The sequence below is a fragment of the Larus michahellis genome, chromosome 6 (genome assembly GCF_964199755.1).
Source record: "Larus michahellis chromosome 6, bLarMic1.1, whole genome shotgun sequence".
NCBI lineage: Eukaryota > Metazoa > Chordata > Aves > Charadriiformes > Laridae > Larus > Larus michahellis.
This window is the reverse complement of record NC_133901.1, coordinates 26998395-27023053: the sequence shown is the minus strand read 5'-3', so window position 1 is coordinate 27023053 and position 24659 is coordinate 26998395. Positions and strand designations below refer to the sequence as shown.

At 36.6% G+C, this 24659-nt stretch overlaps 1 protein-coding gene across 20 annotated transcripts in view; it reads left to right on the top strand.

Annotated features, from left to right (window-relative positions):
• DLG1 (discs large MAGUK scaffold protein 1) overlaps positions 1-24659 on the top strand; it is a 163288-nt gene that overhangs the window by 78923 nt on the left and 59706 nt on the right. For 11 of the 20 annotated variants that reach the window (XM_074592880.1, XM_074592882.1, XM_074592871.1 and 8 more), the window contains one exon: positions 23268-23321. In XM_074592880.1, the coding sequence (XP_074448981.1) occupies positions 23268-23321 (54 nt within the window). Of the gene's footprint in view, positions 1-19067; positions 19167-23267; positions 23322-24659 lie in introns of all 20 variants that reach the window. The other 9 variants (XM_074592881.1, XM_074592866.1, XM_074592865.1 and 6 more) reach the window with 1 other exon arrangement.

Genomic DNA, 24659 nt, shown 5'->3' with positions numbered 1-24659 from the left:
AAGACAATAATAAGTCCGATAGTGCTTCATGACTCTCCTGAGCTGAGTACATTCTCTGTACCTGATTCATGTTTTACAAACGTTACCTACTGGAAGCTGCTGCTAGAGAAGTTTAGCTAAAATTGTTAAAGTGATGTTCTAATCTCTACTTGACCAGCATGGCTGATTCTTATCTTCTGGTGGGTAGAAGCCACCTGTTCCACACTGACATGCATTTAAGAAAAACTACTGCACATTTTTCTTTGAGGAGGTGGGGTGGGAGGAGGCACTTATTTCAGTGGGCTGTGATCCTCTTTTCTTGCCTTTTCTTTTAAGGTCCTCTCATGTACCATGGCCGTATGGTCATTTTATCCCCTAAAAATACTGTAAGGGATTCCAAAACCTGTGCAGTTCTATCACTTGCTTTTTGGAAGTGTTAATGTTCCCTTCCATGTGTACCAAGTTTTTGTGTACACACATACACAAGGCTCAATATCAAAAAAAGCACTCTGAAAGACTGTAGTCAATTAAAGCAAGGACTCCCTTCTGCGTACATCTCTTAAAATTTAAAAAATTTTTGCCACCAACCAAAGGACTTCTGGCCTTTTTTTCCAGTTTGGTCTTCAGAGTGTCTCTGTGCTGTTTATTGCTCTTCCCATGTGACTTGGGTTGTCGGTATTGAATTTCATCTCGCTGCCTGTAACCCACTTCTCTAATACATCAGGCTTCCTCTGCAGCTTGGCTCTGTTGTGCATTTGCTGCTCTTCCAGTTTTTTTGTGTTTAGCTGCACATTAGGATGTAGTTGAGCTGACGTGTTCTCCAGACACATTACAGACGTTTATGAGTCATTTTGTCTCTCTTGTAAGCTGATCTTGGCATTTATGAATTTTCAGTGTTTTGCTCCATTAAACTGTTTCCAATGCATATTCTAGTCCCTTGCAACAGTTTCTGATGTGAAACGATACATCTAAGCAAAGATTTAAAGAAAACCAGATCACCTTATCCATACTTTCCACAGAAAAGAAGAAAGGATCAGGAGAAAATAATGTAAATTTTATTTTGAGACTGGTATAATAGAAATGCTTAGGTTTTTTTTTTTTTAAATGTCCTTGTAGTCAGTTTGAGCATATTCATTTTTTTTTTTTGTTTCCAGTAGTTTTTAAAATGTGTCTAAGTTATTTTTGAAGACTAGTATCTATGTAGTTGTGTCAGTCTTCTAATATGACTTCAGATAACTTATGAGATGCGGGTATAGTACAGAATTTTTCTTTGACTGTGGAATTTTCAATTTCTTCAGACTGCATTGTGTAGTATTTACTGGAAACTGCCGTACCGTGGGAATGTTTTGGATGAGCGTTCTAGCCTCTCCACCTTTATTCCCTTTATCAGTGCTGCCTCACACTGTGTATATTTGCTTATTTAAAAATGTTTCTCTAAGACTGATGCTTGTAGAAGCTAGTTGAGCAACCTGTATTATGTGCCTTCAAGGTAACAGCATTTGGTTTTCATAACAGAATAGGAAGCAGAGTAAAGATTCCTTGTGCTTCTGGTGTACAGTTCTACTTCAAAGCAAATTTAATTTAGTAAGTAAATTGTAGTTGTTTTTCTTAGGTAACTAACTGTATCTGAGTACACGGTGTGATGTTGCAGGTGAGAAGGGAGTCAGCTTTCCCTTTGGAGAAGAGAGAGGGAACTCTGGATTCTGTCTGTAGCATGTGTAGTCTCCAGTCTGAAATCCTGGCCTGAAAAGGGATCCTGATAAATTGGGGGTATTCAGAAAATGGACTATAACTGTACATTGTGTTCAGGAAGACCTGCTTTAAAATGAGAAACTTAAGAGCATCTGCTTAGTTCATCCAAAGGAAAGTCAGGAGATGATTTAGTCACAAACTATAAATATATAGAGATAGATTTCAGAAACTAGAAAGCTTGTTTATTTAGTAGAAGAAAGCATCTGTATTCAAAGTCAGGGAACTTAAGCTAGACAAATTTAGATAGAAAACTCAATTTTAAAGCAGGATATTAATATAATAAGCATTTCAAAAGCTTAGTGAGACACGATGTAGTTGCCAAATCAGGGTAATAAATTAGTATTTCCTCTGTAAAACGCATAATGACAAATAAAATTTGTACTTGAAAATGTCAAAATACATCACAGTATCCCTGATTCAACATGTAATATAATGACTTTAAACTGAGATTTGGAAGATGTAAACTCTTTCTATTACATCTCTTCACTACTGCTTTTAATTTTTGTTTTAACCCTATCATTGTTGTTACTCTTTTTAAATTATGAACACCATAGGGGAAAATTCTGTGTACAGCTTTTTAGAGTTGGAGCACATTAAACCTCATTACGGAATAGCACTTGAGTAGTTAGATGCTAAATCAAGCGGTATTCAAATTGACTGTGAAATTCTACTGATCGTAGTGATAGTACAGACCTAAGACTGTATTCCCAGATCAGTGCGGAATGCCACAGCAGATGCCTATCTCTGAGCAAAAAAAACCAGCTAGGGCTGTCCCACCCTTGAGCTTGGAGTAGTTTCTATGACTCATTTTACTGTATTAAAAATAATAAGATTCAGGTGCCAATAGAAGAGCATTTAAATTGATGTGGTAAGGGGCACAGGTGATCAATAGGAGATGGCATTTATTCAGGATTTCTTAAGGAATTTATGTTCAATGTGACCGAACGGTCTTGTGTGTGACCTTTTTGTTTAAACTGTCTGGGTATTCCTAGAAGAAAAGCTTTTAAAAAAAGGCAAATATGATGCCCTTTTTAAAAGGAGCTAAGTTGTACTCTCTGAGACTACAGCTGATCAGGTCTCATTTCCTTATCGTACAAACTTTGAAAAATTCTTTATTATTAGAAAAGAATTAACACATAGATGGATAAACAGATATTTTGATGAGAAGTCTGCTTGTCTTTGTAAATGGAAAAATAAGGACTTGCAGATCCTCCAGACTTCTTTGAAAACAGAACATGTAGATAAAAATCTACATGGGAACATGTGGTCATCAGAGGGTCCTTGTAATTACAGAAGTCTTTGAAAATAATGCTTCTTGGATCAAAGGCTGTTAAAATTAATGGTGTCACGAGATAAAAGGGAAGGATGTTTTGTAGATTTTCGATTGATTAAAACAGGTCCCTTCAACTGGGACTGGATTCCAAGAAGGTTGTATTCATGAATGATCGGGGTGGGAAGAAGCTGTGAGGCAGAGGTAAGAGATTTTTTTTTGTTATTTTTTAATTTATTTTTATTTTCAGGTTAACTAAACTAGCTGCAGAGAATAGTCGACAAAAGTGAATGGGCACGAAATTAGCTGATGACATTGTAGAGTAATGAATGAGGAAGAGAGTTAGAAAGATAATTCTGTGGGTGTGCGTATAGTGATAGGCTACTAATGAAGTATTTCTATTCCAGAAAGAGATGTTGGATTTGTCCCTGATACTTCTCTCAAAATGTCACCTTAGTACTCTGCAGAAGTGAAAAGGGTAAATGAAATGTCAGGTATCACTAAAGAAGAAGTAGAGAATAACACAGAACATGACATTGACAATAGTTCTTGTGTATCTGTTCTGAATTTATTGTGGGGTTCTGCTTGCCTTGTCTTAGGATGTAGCATAAGTAAAAAGGAAAAGGGTAGTAAAGTGTTAAGAGGAATAAACCAGTTATCTATAGGGACAGCTAATTTAAAAATAATGATAGAAACTTATAAAAAAAATGAAATTAGAAGATTCTCAATTAGAAATGGTTTTATAGCTCTCTAATTCTAAATCTGTCACAGCTGTCCTGTAAAACTTCTGCTAAAATTGGGAAGATAGCTGCCACAAAATGCTGTGGGAGAAAAGAAGGTTCAAAAAGAGAACGGTTTCCACATGGAGTTAAATGGATTTGCAAAGGGCAGGTGGCAGGTAGCTATTACAGATAGTGGTTCAGGAAGGACCTTCACTGTCAGGTTCTGAGATGGTTTTCTGGGAAAACTACTGGGCATACCTCTAACTCCCACTTGCCCATCTATCAGTTTTTGCTGTTAGTAAGATCCTTCACCAGTTGGGCCGTAGCTCTTGTCCAGTATGGCAGTTTTTACTGTTAGCGCGGAGTGCATTTTTGTAATGGAGAGGGACGTGAACTATCAGAATAATTTATCTGTGTGTGTAGTACGTTGTGTTATTTGATGTTTCTGAATAAATTACACTAGGAAAAAAAGCCCGGGTAAATCTCTAGAGGATCTTATGAAGCTTGGTGATAATGTGAGTTAAATGCAGGGTATGGAATCTCAGTTTCTGGCCTTTGCGTGTCACTCAGCAATTGTGAGCACCTAACCTAGAAAACTCCAAGTCTTCTAAGAAAATGCCAACTGATAGATTCATGCCCTGAGTGATGCATCAGTCATGAGATGATCAGAGTGGCAGGAATTAATCTTGAAATTTATCTGTGAAGGTCCAGTAGTTAGATTAATAGTTTCGGAGAATATGATTAAGGAAACAAGTAACAGGTGAATTCCTTAGTGTTGTCCTTAGGCATGTCTAAGTTAGAAACATTCTCGTTGTGTCTTGCTATGCCTTATTCTAAGGACAGTAGATATATTGCTGTGCATCTTAAAGAACTGGAGAATCTTCTTGTGTTTTAATGTAGTTGGGAAACAGCAGGAGCGCTGGCAGTTTGCTTTTTGTCTGGTGTTAATTTTTATACCATACATTATTACTTTCACCTACTTTCTTGTAATGAAGGACTTGGAAAATTTATTTGACAGCTGCTAATTTGGGTTTGAGCCTCAGTAACCAGCATAAAAGACACATTTTGTTTTCTGGTTCGTAAAATGTAAAACAATTAAGTGGTTATCTATATCATTACTGCTTAATAATTTGGTTTTGCCTGTCCATTAGGCCACTTTCGTCTTTCGTAGTTCTCAGTGTTAATTTTTCATTTGTTTCAGCGTTGTTTCTTTACCTGCTCGTTTTTACCTATGTTGCACTGCTCAAGCTTTATCAGTTTTTATCCTTCAACTTCATCAACCATAATCAGACGAAGTAGATCATACTGTAAAATATCATTTTCTATTTACATTTTTGCTTGCTGGAAAAGAAAAATACTGGAATGTCTGTCAAGCTGCTGCCCTGCTTCTAGCAGCATCCAGAGGGAGGGATAAGGAAGAGGATAACCCCAGGACAAATAGGGGTGATGCTTCCTCTGAGGGCTTTCAGAGCTTTCTGCCTGTTCCAGTTTAGGGATTCCAAGAGCTGGAGATGACTCGTGTATTTAATAACCCTGAATCCATGAATTTTCATGGACTTCGCCAGCCTCCTTTTAGTGGCAAGGATTCAACAGTGGAAGAACAGCTTTTGCTTGTTTGGAACCTAATGAGGGGAGGAGAGTTGGGGTTATGGCGCCTGTTGTTCATTTTGTTCAAAGATTTTTAATGCAAAACAGTGTTGGCAACAGAATTCAGGTTCTTTTTAAAGGAAATACCCTCCTCTTGGACTGAAGAGTCAGACTGTGGGCCCCACCTCTGCAGGAGCAGCTTGGGCACAGTCTCCAAAAGTGGAGACTTTTGAACCTCACATGTCAAAGTCAGCCTGAAACCAGAACTTCACCCATGGCCTGACCACTATTATAAAAGTGTGGCTAAAGGTACATTTAGCTCGATACTTTGTCGTTCTGAGGATGTAAGAATGAAGAAAGTCTTTTTTGAGTAATTGTGGTAGGGAGGTAAATAAATGCAGGCGATAACATTCCTTCTTTTTTCCTTTAAACTGTTTAGAATCCAGAGATTTTATTGATGTCTGTTAGCTTTTCAGTGTATAACAGGTTGAATCTTTAGTAGAACTGTGTTGTGGAGTGTTGTCAGAATTATAAAATGAAACTGAAAAGTTTTCTTTAAATACTTTGTAACCTTGAGGGCCTGATGAATCCTGTTTTGCTTTTCCTGAATCGTAAATTCAGGAGTCAGAATCCTTGTCTTAGCCCTTTCTACAGATTTTTTTTTTTTTTTAGTGAAGACTTTCTAATATTTGTATCCTTCAATCCTTCAGGACTTCAGATGTTTCATTGTAGATTAGGCATTTTAATTTTCTGAACTAAATGGAAATTGGCAGAAATGGTTGTGTAAACTAGTATCCTGCCAAGATTAGACCAAAAAAAAAAAGGAATTGAAGTCGTAACTTGAAAAAAAGCTTACATTTTTTAATGTATTTTAAAGTAATCTGAGAGGCTTAAGCTACTTGTTGTAATATTTATTGATACCTACTTTTTTTTCAGGTCAGTATAGTTAATATTTCTTTAATCCAGAGTAGATGAGGCAAGGATGTGCCACACAAACCCTGGCTGATAGACATTTTGGGCAGTGTGATACCAACACAAAATTCTGGCCTTATGTGATTCAAGGTTTTCCCTGGCCCTCGTACAGAATAGCAAGTCTCACTTTAGGTCTGACTTCTGCAGAGCCATGTGGTTGTCACTGCAGTGTCATCTTCCCAGAGAAGGTTTGCCACCTGGTCTCAGGGTTGAACCTCATCCTCTGGCTCCTGTGTCTTTCTCCTGAGCACGTGAGTCCTCATGGAAACTGCAGGGAACTGTTTAAATGACTTCTGCACTAATTTTGGGTGCACGACGGCTTAGTTAGCTCCATTTTAGTTCCACCTGTAGCTGACTTGGCCTAGTTACAGTTCATGAGATGGACAAGCTGGTTTTGTGTGGAACCCAGAATGAGCAGCTCAGGTTTCCCACTCTGCTCAAGAGGTGAAGCAGCTTCTGCACTAGCCAGGTGTGGATGCACCATATTGTGTCTGTTCAGCATTGGTAAAAATAAATTGATCAGCTCTGACTCGTGTTTCTATGGCGCAATTAACCTGAAATCCAGATAGCCTATGGATAGTTATGGACTGTAAGTCAGTTTATCTATAAACCTTGTTTTTAAAAACACGTTGGTCTTAGTCAATGCTGTAAAATTTAAATTATACATAAATGTTTGTGTTTCCATTGCAAGGTTACATAATACTATATTCTTTCCTAAGTTATACTGAAAAGTGCTAGAATCTTTAGAAATTGTTAGCAAACAGCATTAAAGTAAAAAATCAGTCTTTATTTACTTGTGGAGTGAAAGTTTGCTCAGGTAATTTTAGGCAGTAAACCTGTTATAACTTTTATAGTATTTTAATTTGCTGACAACAGCGAGTTGACAATGCATAAAAGATGCCTATTTTGCTGAAATGTTGCAGGGCTCCTATGACTCATTCCAGAGCCTGGCTATATTGTATAATGGTACTTATTTTGAGATTGTATTAGAACTGCATGTTGTCATGGAAGCGAGTCTGCAGAGCTTTCAGTGTTTCTATGGTGTAAGAATGAATAAAATCAGATGAGGCACCTAGCTAGTAATTGCACGGTAAAGATTTGAGCCTTAGCTCTGAGCGATGAAAAGGCAAAGCATCTGGATAGCAATATAAAGCTATCAGAACTGTAGTGAAAGTAATAGTGTATGCTTGGGAAGAATTCAGCACGTGTAAAGAAAGATAAAATGCTAATGCCACTTAGGTGTGTGAAGCCTTTTGTAAATGAAGTAAGGAGTGCCCTTAGTGTAAAGCTGCGTTATGCGGAAATCAGGTCATTGATTTTCCAAAATTTTCTGACATTTGCATGCTGAAAAAGTGAATGGATTTTAATTAATAGGTTGCTGTAGATGACTGTTCTTGTGCGGTTTTCTGTTTGCTGTTCGTTAATGTGAGGCAAATGACTTTCTGCTCATGCTCAGTGTTTTAGCGCAAATTTGTTTATTTTTGTAAAGAGATTTTGGACAGATAATAATAGATTGCTCACAGAATAATAACAATTGTCAATAAAATAATAAATACTGGTCTTAAAACAGAAAGCTCTAGCTTGGATTCACTGACTTTATATCACTTTATTACTCCTTGAGTACTTTGAGGGTAGTGTGTTGTTATAAGTGAACCTGAATTTTTCTTATGCTAAAGAAAAATCAGATGGTGCTTTAGATAAGATGAGGTTAACATGCATCACTTTCACATTTTATGACTAATGCTTCTCTTAAATTTATTCAATTAAAAAAAAAAATCCCCAACCAAAAAAGTTCTGGAGAGATGTCGTGGGGTAATTTTGAGAGTTAACTGACACATTTCTAGTATTGAGAGAGCTCACTTGCTACTATCAGAGCTAGATAGATATCGGTCATCTTTGCTATTTGAATGAATTGTAAAGAACAAAATAACCATGAGGAGGATTTAATTATTCCCTGAATAATTTAGGATTGATTGGAAATTATGCATTCTAAGAGCTTTTAAGTGTGGTATCTATTGAAGCACATAAACAGTAACCAACTTTTATTGTTGTATTCTGATTTAATTGTGTTCTCAAGAGCGAACAGTCTGTCACATCTCAGTTTCATACCACAGCATACCCTTTCTGCCATGAATTTCAAAAACTAAAATATTGACACCCTAGAACTGCCATTATTTTTCTATAATAAAGTCTTAGAACACATTTTCTCTTTGCCTGGTCTCTTTCTGATGCTGAAACCCTGCTTAGGCTTCTTTGTGGACTGTTTAGCATTATAATGAAAGCTACTATTCTTAAGGCTGATGTCATTTAAATGAAGCTTTCTAGACCACGCTTTAAGTTGCAAATTAAATGCATTAAATTCATTCTCAATAGCACTTATGAACCTAAATGAGGAGCCTTGTAATTCTGTTTTGAGCTTAGAGTGTTGGGTTGCTTGGTGAATACAGATGACCTGCTGCATAGGGTTCAGAGTTAGACGTTCGTTTAGTATTTGAAAAACAAAAGTCACAAATTACCTCTATTAAAAACATCATTAACTTTGTGTAAATTTTGTGTATTATGAATTTGGAATATGGCTGAGATTCATTTAAGCAATCGCTGAGAGATTTGGCAGGACAAATTAGACTGAGCTAAGTGCATCTTTCTAAATGACAGACATGAGAAGTGGTTAGTGGTGGTCTTTGTATGAAATATTGTCTGTGATGTTAAGTATATAAAGGTCTGGTTTTAGGTCAGGACAGAGAGAGGAGAGGTGGTTTGCTGAGATTATTGTTCATATTTGCATGAGGTTCTTAGGACTTGAAAGTGTTACTTGTCAACCAGCCACTGGGTACTGTGCTCACTGTGAGAGAGCACTGGTGGTTAGTTTTGTAGTTCCAGGTTCCTCATTTCTGCTTTGTGGGTGTCCATTTATCTCATACGCAAAGCTCTACTTTCTCTACATAGTAGAACTTCATCCTACAAACCGCTGGACAGTCTGTCTTATTCTATATTATTATTATATTATATTTTTTTTCTTTTCTGCACTAAAAATTGCTTACTAGGCCTCAGCAAGTATGAGTCTTTCTGTCACTGCCTTTGCTGCTTTACTTCTGCTTGGGTAATCATGGTGCAAATTGTTCCTCACTGGATTGTTTTGGTAGTTGAAGATTGCAATAAAGAATTGGCAGTAAATAAATGGCTTATTTGTCTCAAAATCAGTTCAGATCATCGTTACCATCTGTGATTTTATGGATACTCTGCTGTCACTGCTTTTTCCTTTCAAAGCTATTTATGTATGTTTTAAGTTCAGAGTTTTAAGTTCATTTGAGTTCATTATAAAATGCTGTGGGGTTTGAAGGGAAACTAGGTTATAGAATCAATTTGTTGACTGAGTTTAAAAAACAAACAAACAAACCACCAGATAACCCCTATGGTTTAGTCATATCTAGCATGCTAGCTGTGTGTCTTTAAAATAGAGTGCTTGTATAGATACAATTTTCAAAAGCCATGGTTTACTCTGAAAGAAGGTGAGATCTAAAGTAAAGTCACAGGCCTTCAGACTAGTCCTTTTAATCTACAAGGGCTGGGTGTGTAACCTTTCCATTTCTGGGATCCAGAAAAACTTTCATATCTTTGTTGCAGTACTTACATGAACTAATGTTATAGCTCCAAGATCGCTTGTCTGTCCTCAAAATCTCTCAGTAACACCATTATGTACTAACATACCCATCCTCATGTAGACACACCCTGACCAGCGGCTTCAGGCTCAGCTTCTTCGTTTCTGTGCTTTCTGTCCAAACTCTCCTTGGAGAGACCTGGATAGCATCCAGGTGGAGATGTGGGTATTTTTATTCCTTTATCCTTAGGAGACCATGGAAATAAATTGGTCTTTGCTACGTCATGGTAAGGAGCAGGGAAAGCCCTCGAAGGGGTAGAGCAGTGTCAGAAACCCAAATATGAAGTCAAAAGTTCTTCATCCTTTTATCAGTGCGGAATGATAGGCAGGCTTAATTGTAACCACCTATGGGTTATGGCCATCATAATTAAGCTTATCATTTACCCTAGCCAGTCTCCTAAGGTTTTTGTTTGTGGTAAATCAATTTATTGTTGAAAAATAGTATGGAGTATGCTGACTTGAACAGGGGAATCTGACCAACACCTCCACACCCATGGTAGCACGTGATACAAATGCAGTTAAAAAATTATAAGCACGAGTGGTTAGAAAGCTGAAAAAGTGCATGTATTTTAAATAATTTGTTTTTTAGCCACTGTGTATGAAATAGATACGGTGTCCATTTCAAAACTGGAGAGGTACTGTACTAACATGCTGAGCAAGTTGGACAGGTGAGTTTATCAGATGGAAAGTGCATTTTTAAAGCAAAGTAATGGTTTGTTGATAGAAGAAAACCTTTCTCATGTGAAAGAAATAACAAATCTGTAGAGGGAAAATCTTTAATAAAAGTCACACTTAATGATATGGTATTAATGGTACTCTCTTTTTTTTTTTGGTCGTTCTGCTTCCCATCCTCTGTATTCGGCATGTTTTACCCTCTAGACTAGCTTATCAATGATGGCAGTACTCATGCCTGGGTAGAATTGAATCTCATGTCTTTGCAGTTCTCAAAATTCAGATACATGCAGCATATTAGCATGTCTAATTGTGTTATATGCTGTTGTGATATATGAACTTTGTTTGGAATTTCAAGTCAATACTTGCCTATGTTCAGATAGTCCTACACTTTTTTAGTTCTTGTGAAACTGGGTAACTTTTTATTTGATTTCTGTGAAATGCTGTTTTGATAGTAGGGAAATACTTGTGATACGTTTTATTTTCAAATCCCTTTGATGCTCCATTTTGTTTGCAGTCCTGGAGAAATGCACTCAGGAAAAATATGCTTGTCTTAAATTTATTGCTTAACAGCTGAAGTCACTGCCTGTGGTACTAAGGACCTGCGCAGGCCACAGGATGACACTGACTTAGGGAGGAGTATGGCAGAGATGGGACATCAATGTTAATACTACCTGTGTGCCCTGGTTTAGATGCTCTGGGCAGCACACAGCCAATACAGATTATGACTGAGGATGGATGGTAGTTGATGGTAGTTGTGCTTTACTCTTACCAAAGTTAGATTCCACCAAACAGCTTATAAATCCCTGACGGTATGTTTAAATGAGTGTTGACTCTTGTGAGTTTGAGGAAGACAGATACATAGTTCTTAAAATAGCAGGCTTCGCTAGTGAAATGTCCTGTGGCATTCTAGGATGTAGTTCAGAGAAAAGAGAAAACTACACTGCCAGACCTTAAATTATATATCTCTAGAAAGAAAATATGCCATTTGTGTTCAGCTTTGTCATTCTCTATTGAATCAAAATTGTTTCTTCCTACCATTTTTAAAGTTTTGTTCACTTTGGAAGATATTTTATTTCCTACTTTCAAGAAAAGGTAATGAATATGGGCTTGTTTTCATCAGTTGAGTCATATTAACAGAAGTTGATGGTTTTGTGGTATCTGCTTGAAGGCAATGAATAGGGTTAAGTACAAAATTATTTTGGGAGGATTCTCCCAGCTATTAGAGTTGGTTTTTGAAGTAATGAAAGTTGGTTACTGAAGCTTTAAAAAAGACCTTTGCAGTAGACAATGCTGGTCAAATATTAGTACTATTGTCCCTTTCTGTGGGTATTGTTGTTATCCAGCTATTGAGTGGGTGTTACAGAATGTGGAAGAAAATGATTCTTGAAGAAACACTACTTGTAAAACTATTCCTGTCACTTTAACAGATTGCTGCAAAGAAGTATGCACTGCACATTCAATGTAGTAATTTAAAAGAATGAAATATTGATGATTCAGCTTTGTGTTAGCAACAAATTGTTCAGAGTTAGTGTGTAATATGAAAGCACAACTTGATCCTGAACCCCCTCTGGTTATGAAAAATCACTTAGTGCTTGATACTAGAGTGAAGCAGTTCATGGTAGTAATTAATACAGTCAGCAGAGAACACTTGTGAGTTCAGGCTTTCTGCAGTCAAAAGACGATTTAACAAACCTTTGCAGTTTTAGTTGCAGAACTGCTTTTTCCTGCTTTGAGTTATACAAACGTCCCCACTGCATCACCAGATCTCTTTTTTTTTCTCTACCAGCGGGACTGCAAGGCAGGCTCTGCCTTACCTCAGACGTGCAAACGTATTTTGGCAGAATGATCCCCCTGACTTTCAAATATCTGATTAATCTCTTTTAATATCATGCTTCTTGCTTTCTCTACTTGCTTTTTTCCTTCCTTTTTTTTTTTGCTGTTGTCTGTTTTCATTTTGTTTACACCATGATTGTTCTAGATAAGCCTTACTATGCTTTGATTATGTATTCCTTCCCTCTTCTTCCCACGTTTTTTGACCAAGATGCTATATTCACTTTCCATACTTGCATAACACTGAATTTCAATACAGCCCTAGCTTTTTCACTGGAGATTGCCCTGGCACACCGTGCAGCCCTGGATCAGTTAGGTGTTCTGCCTGTATGTCATGTTCCTTGGCTGTGTTTTGGTGCTTGGACTATTGCTCTTGGAGCTACAAGTGCCTTCAAAGTTTTGTTTTCCTTTAATTATTGATATCTTATTGATATCATCTCAGGGACCAAAAGGCATGAGGACTTCCAGAAAAAAACTTGTGTCGTTACCAGTTATCTGCTACATCATCTTCATTCTTTTGCTACTGAAGTCAGTGTGGCTGAAAGCACACTGGAGAGATGTGAATTCCTCTGTCTCATCTTTTGCCTTGTGTCTTTCTCTTTCTTCTTTGGAGGAGGATATAGGAAACCAGACACTGGGTTTCCGACAATATGGTATCCAGCACCTCCTTCCCTTGCCCTCACTTTCTCAAAGCTGATTCTCTTTTTAATCAAGAGGCTACTTGGTCTGTGTGTTTTCAAAAATGTTGATACCTCCGGGAATAAGGTGTTCCTTATGAATGTGGATCGCATATTTTGGGGTTTATTATGTATGCAAGAGAAAAGCCTTATACCTCAAACTTCTTGCTTTTTACATGTTGGTAATTAGACAATGTCATGCTGGGTAGAATATAGAAATTACTGACATGCAAGTAAAATTGGTGTTTTGAATGCAGCCTGATAAACCTCATGCAATCTTGATAACACCTCTGGAAAAAAACGTTCCTTTGTGGTCTACAAAAGCAGCCATTTGGCACGCTGTTGCCAAAGAGGATACTGATAGACGCTTCTATGCAAGACCCAGCCTCAGCTTGCATAATCCTGCAGGCTGGGGAATGTGCCTCAGAGTTGCTTAGTATTAACGCGTCTGTGGAAATTTCTCAAAGGAGAAATAGTTCAAAACCAGCACATCACAACTGTTTACCTATATGCACATTCACAACATGCTTATCTTCTTCTCTGCCTTTGCCCTTCAATAACAAAATCTAGAGATTCTTGAGTTGTCTGGAACAGAACAACCCAGGTGCATCTGTCCATATGTATTAGTGGGGCACAGTCCTCCAGCTCCCTGATACTTCAAAGGCAGAAAACATGCCTACCACACACATGTGCAAGTCTGCAAATGTTTTTATGACCAGCGCATTTCCAGCTTCCTGTCACTGGCCAGAATCCTTTCTGTCTCTGCATTTATAAATATTGCATTAATGATATGTTATGCATCTCTTGATTACATCCATTCTGGATAGATGAGACATGGCAGCTCTTGGGGATTAGAGGAGCATCTGTCAGTTCCTATTTATGTCTTAATATCCATGCTATAAATAACTGGAAATGTTTGTACTTAGGTCTGTATTTCTATGTTTTTATTCTGTGTGTAAAAATTATGCTGACTCATATTAATTAAATATTCAGATTTGTTGTAGGAAAGTGGGAGGGAGAATAACCATGTTTTAATGCCATGAACTTGATGAAATCTCTCCATTTTATCCAAATACGGTACAGCTGACCTAACCAAGCTTTGTTTCCTATGGGCTGGTGTCCTTCATTCTTATCATACCCGGCATCAGGTATTCAGATTCACAGCATATTCCTAGAACAGACCCATGGGGCAAGAGGCAGATGGTGTGTGCTGTGGCTGGTCCAGAGCCGTGCACATGCTGGTTGTGTGTCTGCTGTCGAGAAGACTTGAGTCTGCTTCTTCCTTCTGTGAGGCTAGGAATATAGGTGTCTCTACGTAGCTGTTGATTTTCATGTAGACTCTAGGAAATTGTTGATCCTTACCTCTTTTTAGAATGATTGTTAAAGTCAAATATTCAACAGCATGATTAAACCAAACTGGCTCCTCAACGTGTACTTTTTTTGAGGGGGAGGAGGCATAGGAGTTGTCTTGGGGCTTTTTTGTTGTGAATATTGGGGTAAAAATGTAATACAGAGATTGTGCATCCATGGCATTAAAAAGTGAACAAATAAAATAATAAAGAGCTCAGGTTTATTTAAATGTCTAAATTTTACTTTTTTTTTTAGCTTTTATTTTGAGTGATGTGCACCTTAAAATTGTGGTCTCACAATGCTGCTGTATTTCATGGAAATGCAACTCTTAAAATTATTAAAACAAAGTAATTCTTGTTATGTTCTGAACAAACTTGTTTTCTTTGATGGAAGTTTAATGTTGAAAACTTGTACAATGTGTCTGCCCATTCACAATTCGTATACTTTTCGTCATTAGCTTCTTTAAGCCCCCATAAAGTGTTCAGGAAAGTAGAGGAATTGATATATTTTAAAATCTTCTAGATGTAAACCTTGGAGAAGTTTTGAGGTGATAAAATATAACAATTTAGGGATAGTAGGAGCTTATGGAAGAAAGAAAATAACCTTTTGTAGCTGCTTTTTAATAAAGTCAGATGATTTTTGCCATCTGTTCAATAACTTGTGCATTGCATCGATTATTTATGCCCAGAAAATTGGCTGTTGTGTGGTGGTTCAATGGTGCTCTTTAAATAGACTGAGAGAGTACACAACATGCAGTACTAGCCAAAACAGCATTTTCTGTTTCTTCCTATGACTGTAATCTAGAAAACAATCATATTTTGAACTTTCTCGGGAGCAATATTTTCATTTATTTTTCCTCCATTTTTTTGGCAAAAAGGACTGTTTGTGTTGCTAGTTTCATGACTGCTCACTGTCACAACTACAAATACTGTGGTGCTACAAATGACGGTGAAATGGGAACGCTCAAGCTCACTGATTTAACAAGGAGCCCGAGAATGGAAATACATCAAAATCTTCATATGCAGCCAAAGCAGTCTTTTCGGCATCAGCAGCAGGCACTGAGCTTTCATACGTCTTTTAGTTCATCCACGTTGCCAGTGTCTTCCAAACACAGAGGAAAATTTATAAACCTACGCGACAGTGTAAAAAAGAGTCCTACAAAAAGCACAGCAAAAGTAAAAGCTGCTAGTGGTTGGGTGTCCGATGGCTCATGTTCTAATTGTTCTTTAGAAAAGGTACGTATCGCACTAGGTATTTATAAATGTGCATTTCTGGTGCAAACTGTAGAAAGCGTGTCACGCTTTTTCTTTCTGTAGCTTTATCTCTGCTATTTCTGTAGACTTAATGTTACTTAATCTTCTTTTGTATTTTATTGCTTGAAATCAAAGTAGTAATAATTGAAATTGGGCTGGCAAAGCAGTACTTCTGTTCAGTGTTTTCCCATTAAGACTGTTGCAGCGTATACAGTGTAGGGTTTTTATAGTAATTTCTTGAAAGTGGCAAAAGTCTGGCTTGCTTGACTTTTGTGCTCCAAAATATGTCTTTTAGTACCTGACAAATAGCAGCATCATGGAATTTACTGGTTTAGTTGATCTGCTTCGGGATGCGTATGGTGCTTTGATTATTTCAGGTTAGTTGGTATTTCCTCACAGAAGGAGTTATTGTGTGTGTTGGTTAAATGTGAGAAAATGGGTGTGATTTTCCTTTTCACAACATCTGGATTTAGTGTTAGATTTGGGGACATTCTTTTTAATTCATCACTTAAAGGTATTATTATCTTAGCTTTTTTTTAAACATATCACTTAAAATTAACCAATAATTCTTGTTTAGAAGTATGACAAAGTCTATCCTTACACTTTAAAAAATAATTACTTGAGATTTATTGTACTGTTGTAACAGAATGGCTTTCCATTGTAGGTGTTAGCACCTACGATGTTATTTAAGCTGATAGACTCTGTTAAAGTGAGTTATTGTTCAAGTCATGCATTTCTATATATAATAGTTTATCATACTTCTGTGCTGTAATTCATACATGCTCAAAACAAGGTTTTTAGTTGGCCTATTCTTGTCTTTGTAGTTTAAATTTGTGTCCATTAAAACCAGAATTATTAAATGTTGTAGTTGGAGACATATTAATTTAAAATTATTTTGAGGCTAGATTTTTGTTTTCAGAATACTTTAGCTTACTAGTTTGGAGAATTCCTGAAAATTACAAATGTTTCTTGAAAATTCTTGAAGCAGAGCATTGAAAGCGAAACCCTGAGCTATTGGAGCCTATTCAGCTGCTCTCGCAGATACCTGTATCATATAATAATTTGCAGACTGATTATGTGCCATAGTAAAAGAAAAAAAGCATTCTTCCATTATAACTATGTTCCAGGTCTTCTTGCTCTGAGGGTTAGGAATCTTTGAGTTTCTTGCATTGTCCTTCCTCGTGGTAGCCATAGTGCCTACTTCAGTTCACTGTATTCCATGAAATGTTGAAGTGAAGACAGTCTTACCTTCATTTGGATTTTACATCCTTTGAAGGTGGTTGCCAGTGTTGTCACCTCTTCCCTCACCCACGTTATAGTAGAGGAGACTCAACAGGAACATTGCCAGGACACTTGGAGGAACAGGGAGTAGATTATAAGAGTCAGTGGGTATTAAACCATCAGCACAAAGGGGAAATAGAATGACAGTACTGATAGCTTATCAGACTGGAACCTGAAAGAATTAGAGGACTTTGAACAATGTCAGTTGTAAAATAATAAGGGTAAAAATTGGAGCTGGATGGGAGGGTTCTTGAAGCATTTGGGAATGAGAAGCCCAGAGAGAAGAGAGTTAAGAACTGAGAAAAGGAAGGAAGCAGGAAAATAAAGCTGCCATTTGGCGCAGAAAGGGATACAGATTGTATGGCCCATAAGGAAATGAACTATGGCTGTGTCAGTTACTTTGTTAAGTCAAAGGGCAGGGGAGTGTGGTCGATTTGTTTTTAACCTTCTTTTATTGCCGGAGTTGTAACTGCAAAGCTGGAATTTCTCTGACCAGCTGGCAATCAGTTCGTCAGCTTTAATGTTGTGTTATATTTTGATATGTAATATGTGTATATTTGAAATTTTGGTTAACAGCATTTTTTTTATTTTTTTTTTTACTGTGTGCATACATGGGAAGCTGCTTACTTTGGAATAAGGCAGAGCTGAAGGGGTGCTTATTTTTTTGCATTTGTAGGGCTGAGTGCTCACTCAAGCTATTTAATTTGATCTGCCCTCTAAAGATCACAGCGTTCTTCCAGTAGCTGGAGATTTGTTGCACTGAGCATTTCCTGCATCCTTTTCAAAATGCATATTACCTTTGGTCTAGACCAATTTAGATTCTTCCCCACCCCCCTTTTTTAACACTTGAAAGATTGTGCTGTTGTCCACACATGTAAGGATGTCTAAATGACATTATTAATAATCTTTCAAGATACCAAATGTATCTTGTTCTTAAATCTTTCAATAACTGCAACGTTTTTCACCAGCTGTTCATTTTGGGTAGATTGACTTTGAGCTGATAAAAAACTACAGAAATGCCATGTGTACATTTAATAAGGGTTGCTACTCTTGGGCTGTTTCAGATTTAATATTTACTTTTACCCTTTAATTTGGTATGTGCTATTGGTATGTATCGCTTAGTGTTTTAAAATATCTCAAACATTTAAAATATATTTAATACTTCTATGTTCTGTGGTTTTGGTTCATTTTCAGGATTTAGTATTTTGTCATTATGCCTCATTATATTTAAAGATTACAAGAATGTCTTGGAACAACTAAGTTGCAAGAGCTCTGATCTGCTGTTCAGCTTGTAATTTTGATGACAGTTGCCAGTAGTTTATGTTGATGACAGCTTGTTGACAACCAGTATGTTAACATCTCAAAATTATTTGAGTCAATGTTATGCTCAAGATGCTATTTGTAATCTTGTTCCCTTGCAGCTTAAGTATCAGTAGCTTTCCTGGTTATAATTTTTTACACCAAAATTCTGCTAGTCTGAAGGTGTATGGTAAAGCTGTATGAAGATCTTTGAGAAGTAGATGGAATCTGTTTTAGGCGTTTCTGCCCATTTGACTAAAAGATTTTCTTCAAATTCCCCCCCTGGTTTAGAAACCTAAATGTACTTCTGGTTTTTCCCCTTTATCAAAAAGGTGCATTTACGTTGTTCAGTGCTATCAACTTCAGCCACTGTTTCCCAGCTTTTGCACACTGTTGTATAATGGTGAAGGGCTTATGTTGTGAAACCAGCCCACAAAAAGCCTGAGTCTGTCCATTGACATGAACAGGTTTTTTGTTGGACCCCGAAGTCTTATTACTTTGTACTGCCAGGTGAGTAACTTGGTATGAATGAGCAAAGTGGATGTGTCTTACTACTTTGGGTTCTCTGACACGAGCATGTTATTGGGGATGTTCTGCAGCATGGTTACAGGTAATAGTTTGTCTTCAGTTGTGGTTATAGTTGCCAAAACTGTATGCTATTTCAGAATTATTTTTTTTTTAAGCTGCTAAATCTGAATCTCGTTTGTTTTAAAATGTTTTTCTAGTTTCCATTATTTTTGACATTTTGTTGGTGATTTTTAGCCCACAGAAGCTGTTCCTTCCTCTCCTCCCATTGTCCCTGTGATCCCTGTCCCACCAGTCCCTGCTGAGACCACTGTCATCCCATCCACCATACCACAGGTTTTTATTCTTTTTTTGTTAAATTTGTTCAACTTTTATTTATTCAGTTTATTTCATTGCTTTGTTTAAATCATGCGTTGGTTCTCTTACACACAGTTTTGAGATGAACTGTGAAATTGCTGAATTAGTAATACATTGGAGCTTCATCTTCATTTTTCTTTGTTTTAAAGCAGGTTTTAGTCCATTTAAAATGTCTATTTCTAATATCTTTTCATATGTAAGTATATTAGTTGTGAAATAGCTAAAGAAAAAAAGCCCAAAAGAATGGAAAGAATAAATAGGATATTTTGTGTTCTCACATAATAATTTTAGAGCCGTTTCACCCTTACTAAAGTGTTATTGCTTGATTTATTTACTTATAGAAAAATGTTGTATCATCTTATATACAAACACTTAATATATGTCTTCCATCAGTAGTGCTTGCATGACGTTTCTTCTGTTCTTCAGTCATTTGTTGGTATTAGTGTGCTTGGGGGCATTTAGAATACAAAAGGGTTTTTTAGCCTTCTATTCCTAACATATCTGACTCATCGAATGTGCTTTCCTTCTGGACCTTCATCCTTTAGGTCGCATCATGTCAATGCACACACAAAAAAATAAACCCTGACAAGACAAGCGAAAGCAGTAAACATGAGTTAACATTAATATCTTGCATGTAACTTGGAATATGTGACCACAGCATGGCAGGCTATGGAATAATTTAGGATAGGTAGCAGTTATATTTTTGCATGTTGAATGGCATTCTACTTCTATTTTTTGTAACTCTACTGTAACTTTCAGTGCAAAAATCTCAAACGATGAATGCACCCTTTCTGAAAAGATGGATCACTTTAGAATTGCTTGGTGACAGATATTTATTAACTTTGAAAGGGAATTAAGCTATCTAGAATACTTGGATATTTTTGTAGTATACGTGTCAGTATTTTTTTTCTTAAGGTCTGCTTTCAAGCTACGCAGCTAAACTTGCAATAGGTGGTAATCTTTTTTTATCTCTGCTACGTTGTTAAATTTTACATAATGCAATAATTATCAAAAGTTTTTACGGTTGGGTGTTTTATAGTGCAATTTCTAGTGGGTGTATGTTTACATGAATCTGTCATCTGTACTGTTCCCAGCAGGCAGACCAGAGATTTCATTGGTTTTGGAACTATTTCCTCCTTGCAGAGGGATTTTGCCCACATCAGGATTTGAGGCAGCCAGACTAATGCCACCAGTGGACTGCTGCTGTCAGCCCTGGGGGATAAAGAAAACTGAGTTTCCAGTAGTGTTTACTTTCAGGGAATCGCCAGTAGGCTAAACTTAATTTAAAGTAAAATAATTAGTGCTGTATGTGTTTATATTTTCTTTGACCGTCATTGGTGTGACAGTGTTAATGTCCACTGATGATGCTGGGTTACAAGCAGAAGAGCAAGAAGGCAGTGGTCTTCTGAGTGCGTATAAATGTCTGCACGAGTTAGCTATGTAATTCTGCATCATTTGTGATTCTAACCAATTAGAAAATGCCACAGAAAGTTATAATCACCTTTGGATTTCACAGATGCAGTTTTGTGCAATAGATACATCTCTCTATTTTGTTAGTCACTTTGCCCCTTAGGCAAGTCCTTAGTCTGCTTGTAAACAAACTTGTCAAATGGCTCTTAAATATTTGAACAAGCCCTGGCACAGAAGCCTGAAAGCGTTAGGTAATTTGGAGAACTCTTGCATAACAGACTGAAATACCAGGTCTTCCTTACAGAAACATTTGATGTTTTGTGTTAGTTGTTGCCCTGTGTCTTTGCAGTGTCCAGGCGTACCTTTGGAGTGCCTGGCACAAAGCTTTTCTCCTGCCTGCTGGGAAACGATGGTAAATTATTGCTTCTTGATGGAGAATTGAGATAAACGCAGAAAGAGTGTTAGGAACAATCAATTTATGGAAGGTGTTTTGCATCTGTTGTCTAGTTTGTGTCTCAAACATACTGTTCACATAGAAACCTCACCTGCTAATAGCAATTTGCTTTTAGCTAGTTTTCCTCTTCTTTTTGTAAGACATTAAAAGAAGAACACTTGTCAGCCTCAAGAAAAAGACTCATGGGAAACCAGCTTTCACTGGCGCTGCTTCTGTTGAATATACTTGGATATTACAGAATCCTAATATTAAATAAAAATAAAATCCAAAATTGAGTGAAATGTGAAGAATGTGACTGAACTTTCAAAATTAACCCTTGTTTTGTTTTCTATTTATAAATTGAAAATCTTTTCATAGGTGATATGCAAATATAAAAGAAATGTATGTATGCTCCTCTCTTGTACATCCAGTGGAGTTTAGACTCCTAATGCCTCATATTCAGTCAAGTTCTTTTTAATGCAATGTATTGTTTTGTTTTTCTTAGAATTGTGTTAATTATAAAGCTCTTACAGGGATGGTGATGCATAATTTAATTGATTGGCGATTTTAATAGAGGATCTTGTTTTTAATTTAATCTTATTTTAATAGAACTTATTCTCGAATAAGAAACAAAAATTGGAATGTCACTCAATGGCAGAAAATGGTTGTGAGAGATAGCATTGTTTTGACAGAGATTTTTATCACGACAATAGTAACTAGTACTTGGTTTCTGTACTGCGTAAAGTGCACCCATGCTTCTACTGAGAGAATTGCTGGGTGAAAAAGGTGTTTGATGGCATCTTGACAGAGTCCTAAGTGTCATCCTTTTTGTTTCCTTTTTTTTAATAGTCTACTCTGTTAACTGGCACAGATACCACCTGATTTTAGTACTTATTAAATGATACAGGCCTAATTTCTGACAGCAACCTGGTAACAGGTTGATGACTCTCGTCTAGTGGTGGTAGATTATTTGTCTCAGTCTTTTGTGAGGAACTTCTGAGTCATTGCTTACTTCCTAGCTTTTGGAGGCTTTTAAAAATCATGAATTCTTCACAAGTATGTTGTTGTCGTGGTAACAAAACTAAAATGCAGTGTATGAATAGGTTAATTTAATTAAGCTTATCTTTGAATGAGTTTAATACTGGCTTCTATTGCTTCCTGGTAAACTGTCCCTGAGTTTATTTACACACACAGAGATTTAAAATAAAATATTAATAATTTAAAAAATAAAGAATGTCTTAATTTTAAAGATAATGGATTTTTATACGTATAAAAAAATCTCAGCTTCATTAAAGCAGTAAGCAGATTGACTTTGTTTTGTGCCATCAAGTTTGCAGGTCCTGGTAAAGTTAATACATCAACAGTATTTGGACTCTGGAACATATCTGCACACTTTTTGTTGTTGTTGTTGTTAGAGCAGGCTAGATGCTACCTATTTTAAAGGCAGCTAATTGATACAAAAATAGGAAATGTATTTATTTGGCAGTATTTCAGATAAATACCATCAGTCTATATGGATTTTCTTTCAGTTGAAACCACATTCCTCACAGAAAAACTCTCAGTAACATCAGAGAGTAAAAGTGTTAGCTTATTCAACTAGTTCCTGTCTAGCAAGAATGCTATACTATTTCCTATTTCTATAGCAGTGATCTCTGACTGCTTATGGCTTGTGAAGCCGTAACAATTTTCTGATGGAAGCGTATGTTGCTATGTGGTAGCTGAATATCTGCTGTGGATTTGCTTTCATAAGTCAGTTTTGTAGATCCTTTTTTCCATAAGTTTGCATTTCTGTAAGTTTCCATTTTGCAGTTTGAAGAAGAATAAAGAAAGTCTTCCTGGTTGGAAGAAAAAGGAATCAAATGCACCGATTTTTTTTTTTTTAAGATATGGGCTGGTAAAGCAGCTTCTGGATGTTGTATCACAAATTACTAGGGTAACTGACATGTCACATGATAGCATGATTCAGTTTTTCTTTTGAAAAATAAGATAATAAATGACAGAACTTTTATATAAAGTATGAGCTCAGAGTTTTGGAAGAGTGTGATTTTGTGTCATGAAAGCACTTTGTTCAGAGTAGAAGCAAGTGTTTCAAAAGGTGGGGTTTTTTTTGAGATTCTCAAGCTGAGACTACGTTTTAACAGAAATTTGAGAAACAGCGAATTAAATGTTGTATGATTATCATTAACATTATTTTCTCTTATGATGTATAATTTTTTTTTTTTGTTCTCTTGTTAAAGGCAAATCCCCCTCCAGTGCTGGTGAATACAGATTCTTTGGAGACTCCAACATATGTAAGCCTACGTTTGCTTTCAATTATATCTTTAGATAATGTTTTCTGTATGTAGTTGTGTAGGTCTGTTGTTACTGATTAATAAAGCCTATTTCATGTCTCTCGTGATGCATGATATCCTCAGCTGTCCTGATGGTTATTTGAAGTCCTTAAATAACTGTTTCATGAAGAAAAAAGCTGTAGATTGCAGGTGGAGGGCTCTGTGTGAGTACTAGTGTGTGACAGTGCAAAACACAATTGTTTGAACACTGAACCTCTGGAACTCCAGAGAACAATCTGTTTCTTCAACTGTGCAGGCAGATGCTTTAATATTTAATGTGCCATTTCAGTTGCATTTCTCATCAAACCACTTCTTAATGCAGTCACTATACTTAAGATTTTAGTGCTCTGAATGTTCACAAAAGTGTGTTTGTTCTGTTTGAAACATTGAAGTAATAAGTGTAGATATGTGGAGGCAAAAATTTGTGTTCGTGAATGTGTTTTTTGTGATATGAATACCACTGGCATATAGAGACTTCGGAGGCTTTGGGTGTAAGTTAGTTTGGCATAGGTTTCAGGTCTGCATCTTCCTCTACAGTTACTTATATCCCACATGCTTGTTGTTTTTTCTGTACAGTGTTAATGCCTGTACTAATAGCTTTATATTGTGTTTGTTCTAGGTACTGGTATTAGCAAGTAAAGAGTAAATCTTGTCCTGGTCAAAAGCATTCATAACTTAACAACATTGCTAGAAAGGAGCTGTAATAGCTCAGTGGAGACAAAAGTGTGAATTAACAATTTAAGCAGAAGACAAAAGATTAGTACAGTGACATAATTGTCTCAAAAATTAATCCTGAGTGCATTAATGATGCCTCTGACTAAAAGATCACAGCAGCAGCCTGCAGCATGTGGCCCTTTTATTGATGTGATGCAGATACGGTTTAGAAAAGCATACTGAGGGTGAGGTGTCTTCCTGCACACACCAACTAAACCAGGAAAAAAAGATTAATAAAAACATATTCATGTTTTGGAAGGCCCCAGCTGATAGGGGTACGTTGTAGGACAAAAAATAGTAGAAATAGGAAGGGAAAATAGCATTAAGAGAACAAACTGGCACTCAAAATTATAAGCTAAATTATCAGTTTGCAGTGAATGTAAAACATAACTATCTGTAAGCATAGGAGGTTGAGTAAAGGAATATCCTTCTAGATTCCTAAGTAGCTAACGGAGTTGTTAAGTAATGTAAAATCATACTTGGGAGGTAACGGCATCATGAATCTACAAAAACCTTAACTAGTAAAGCTTTTTCTATTGGAAGAAGAAAAAAGCAAAATATGATTCTAGAAAGTCATCAAGGAAC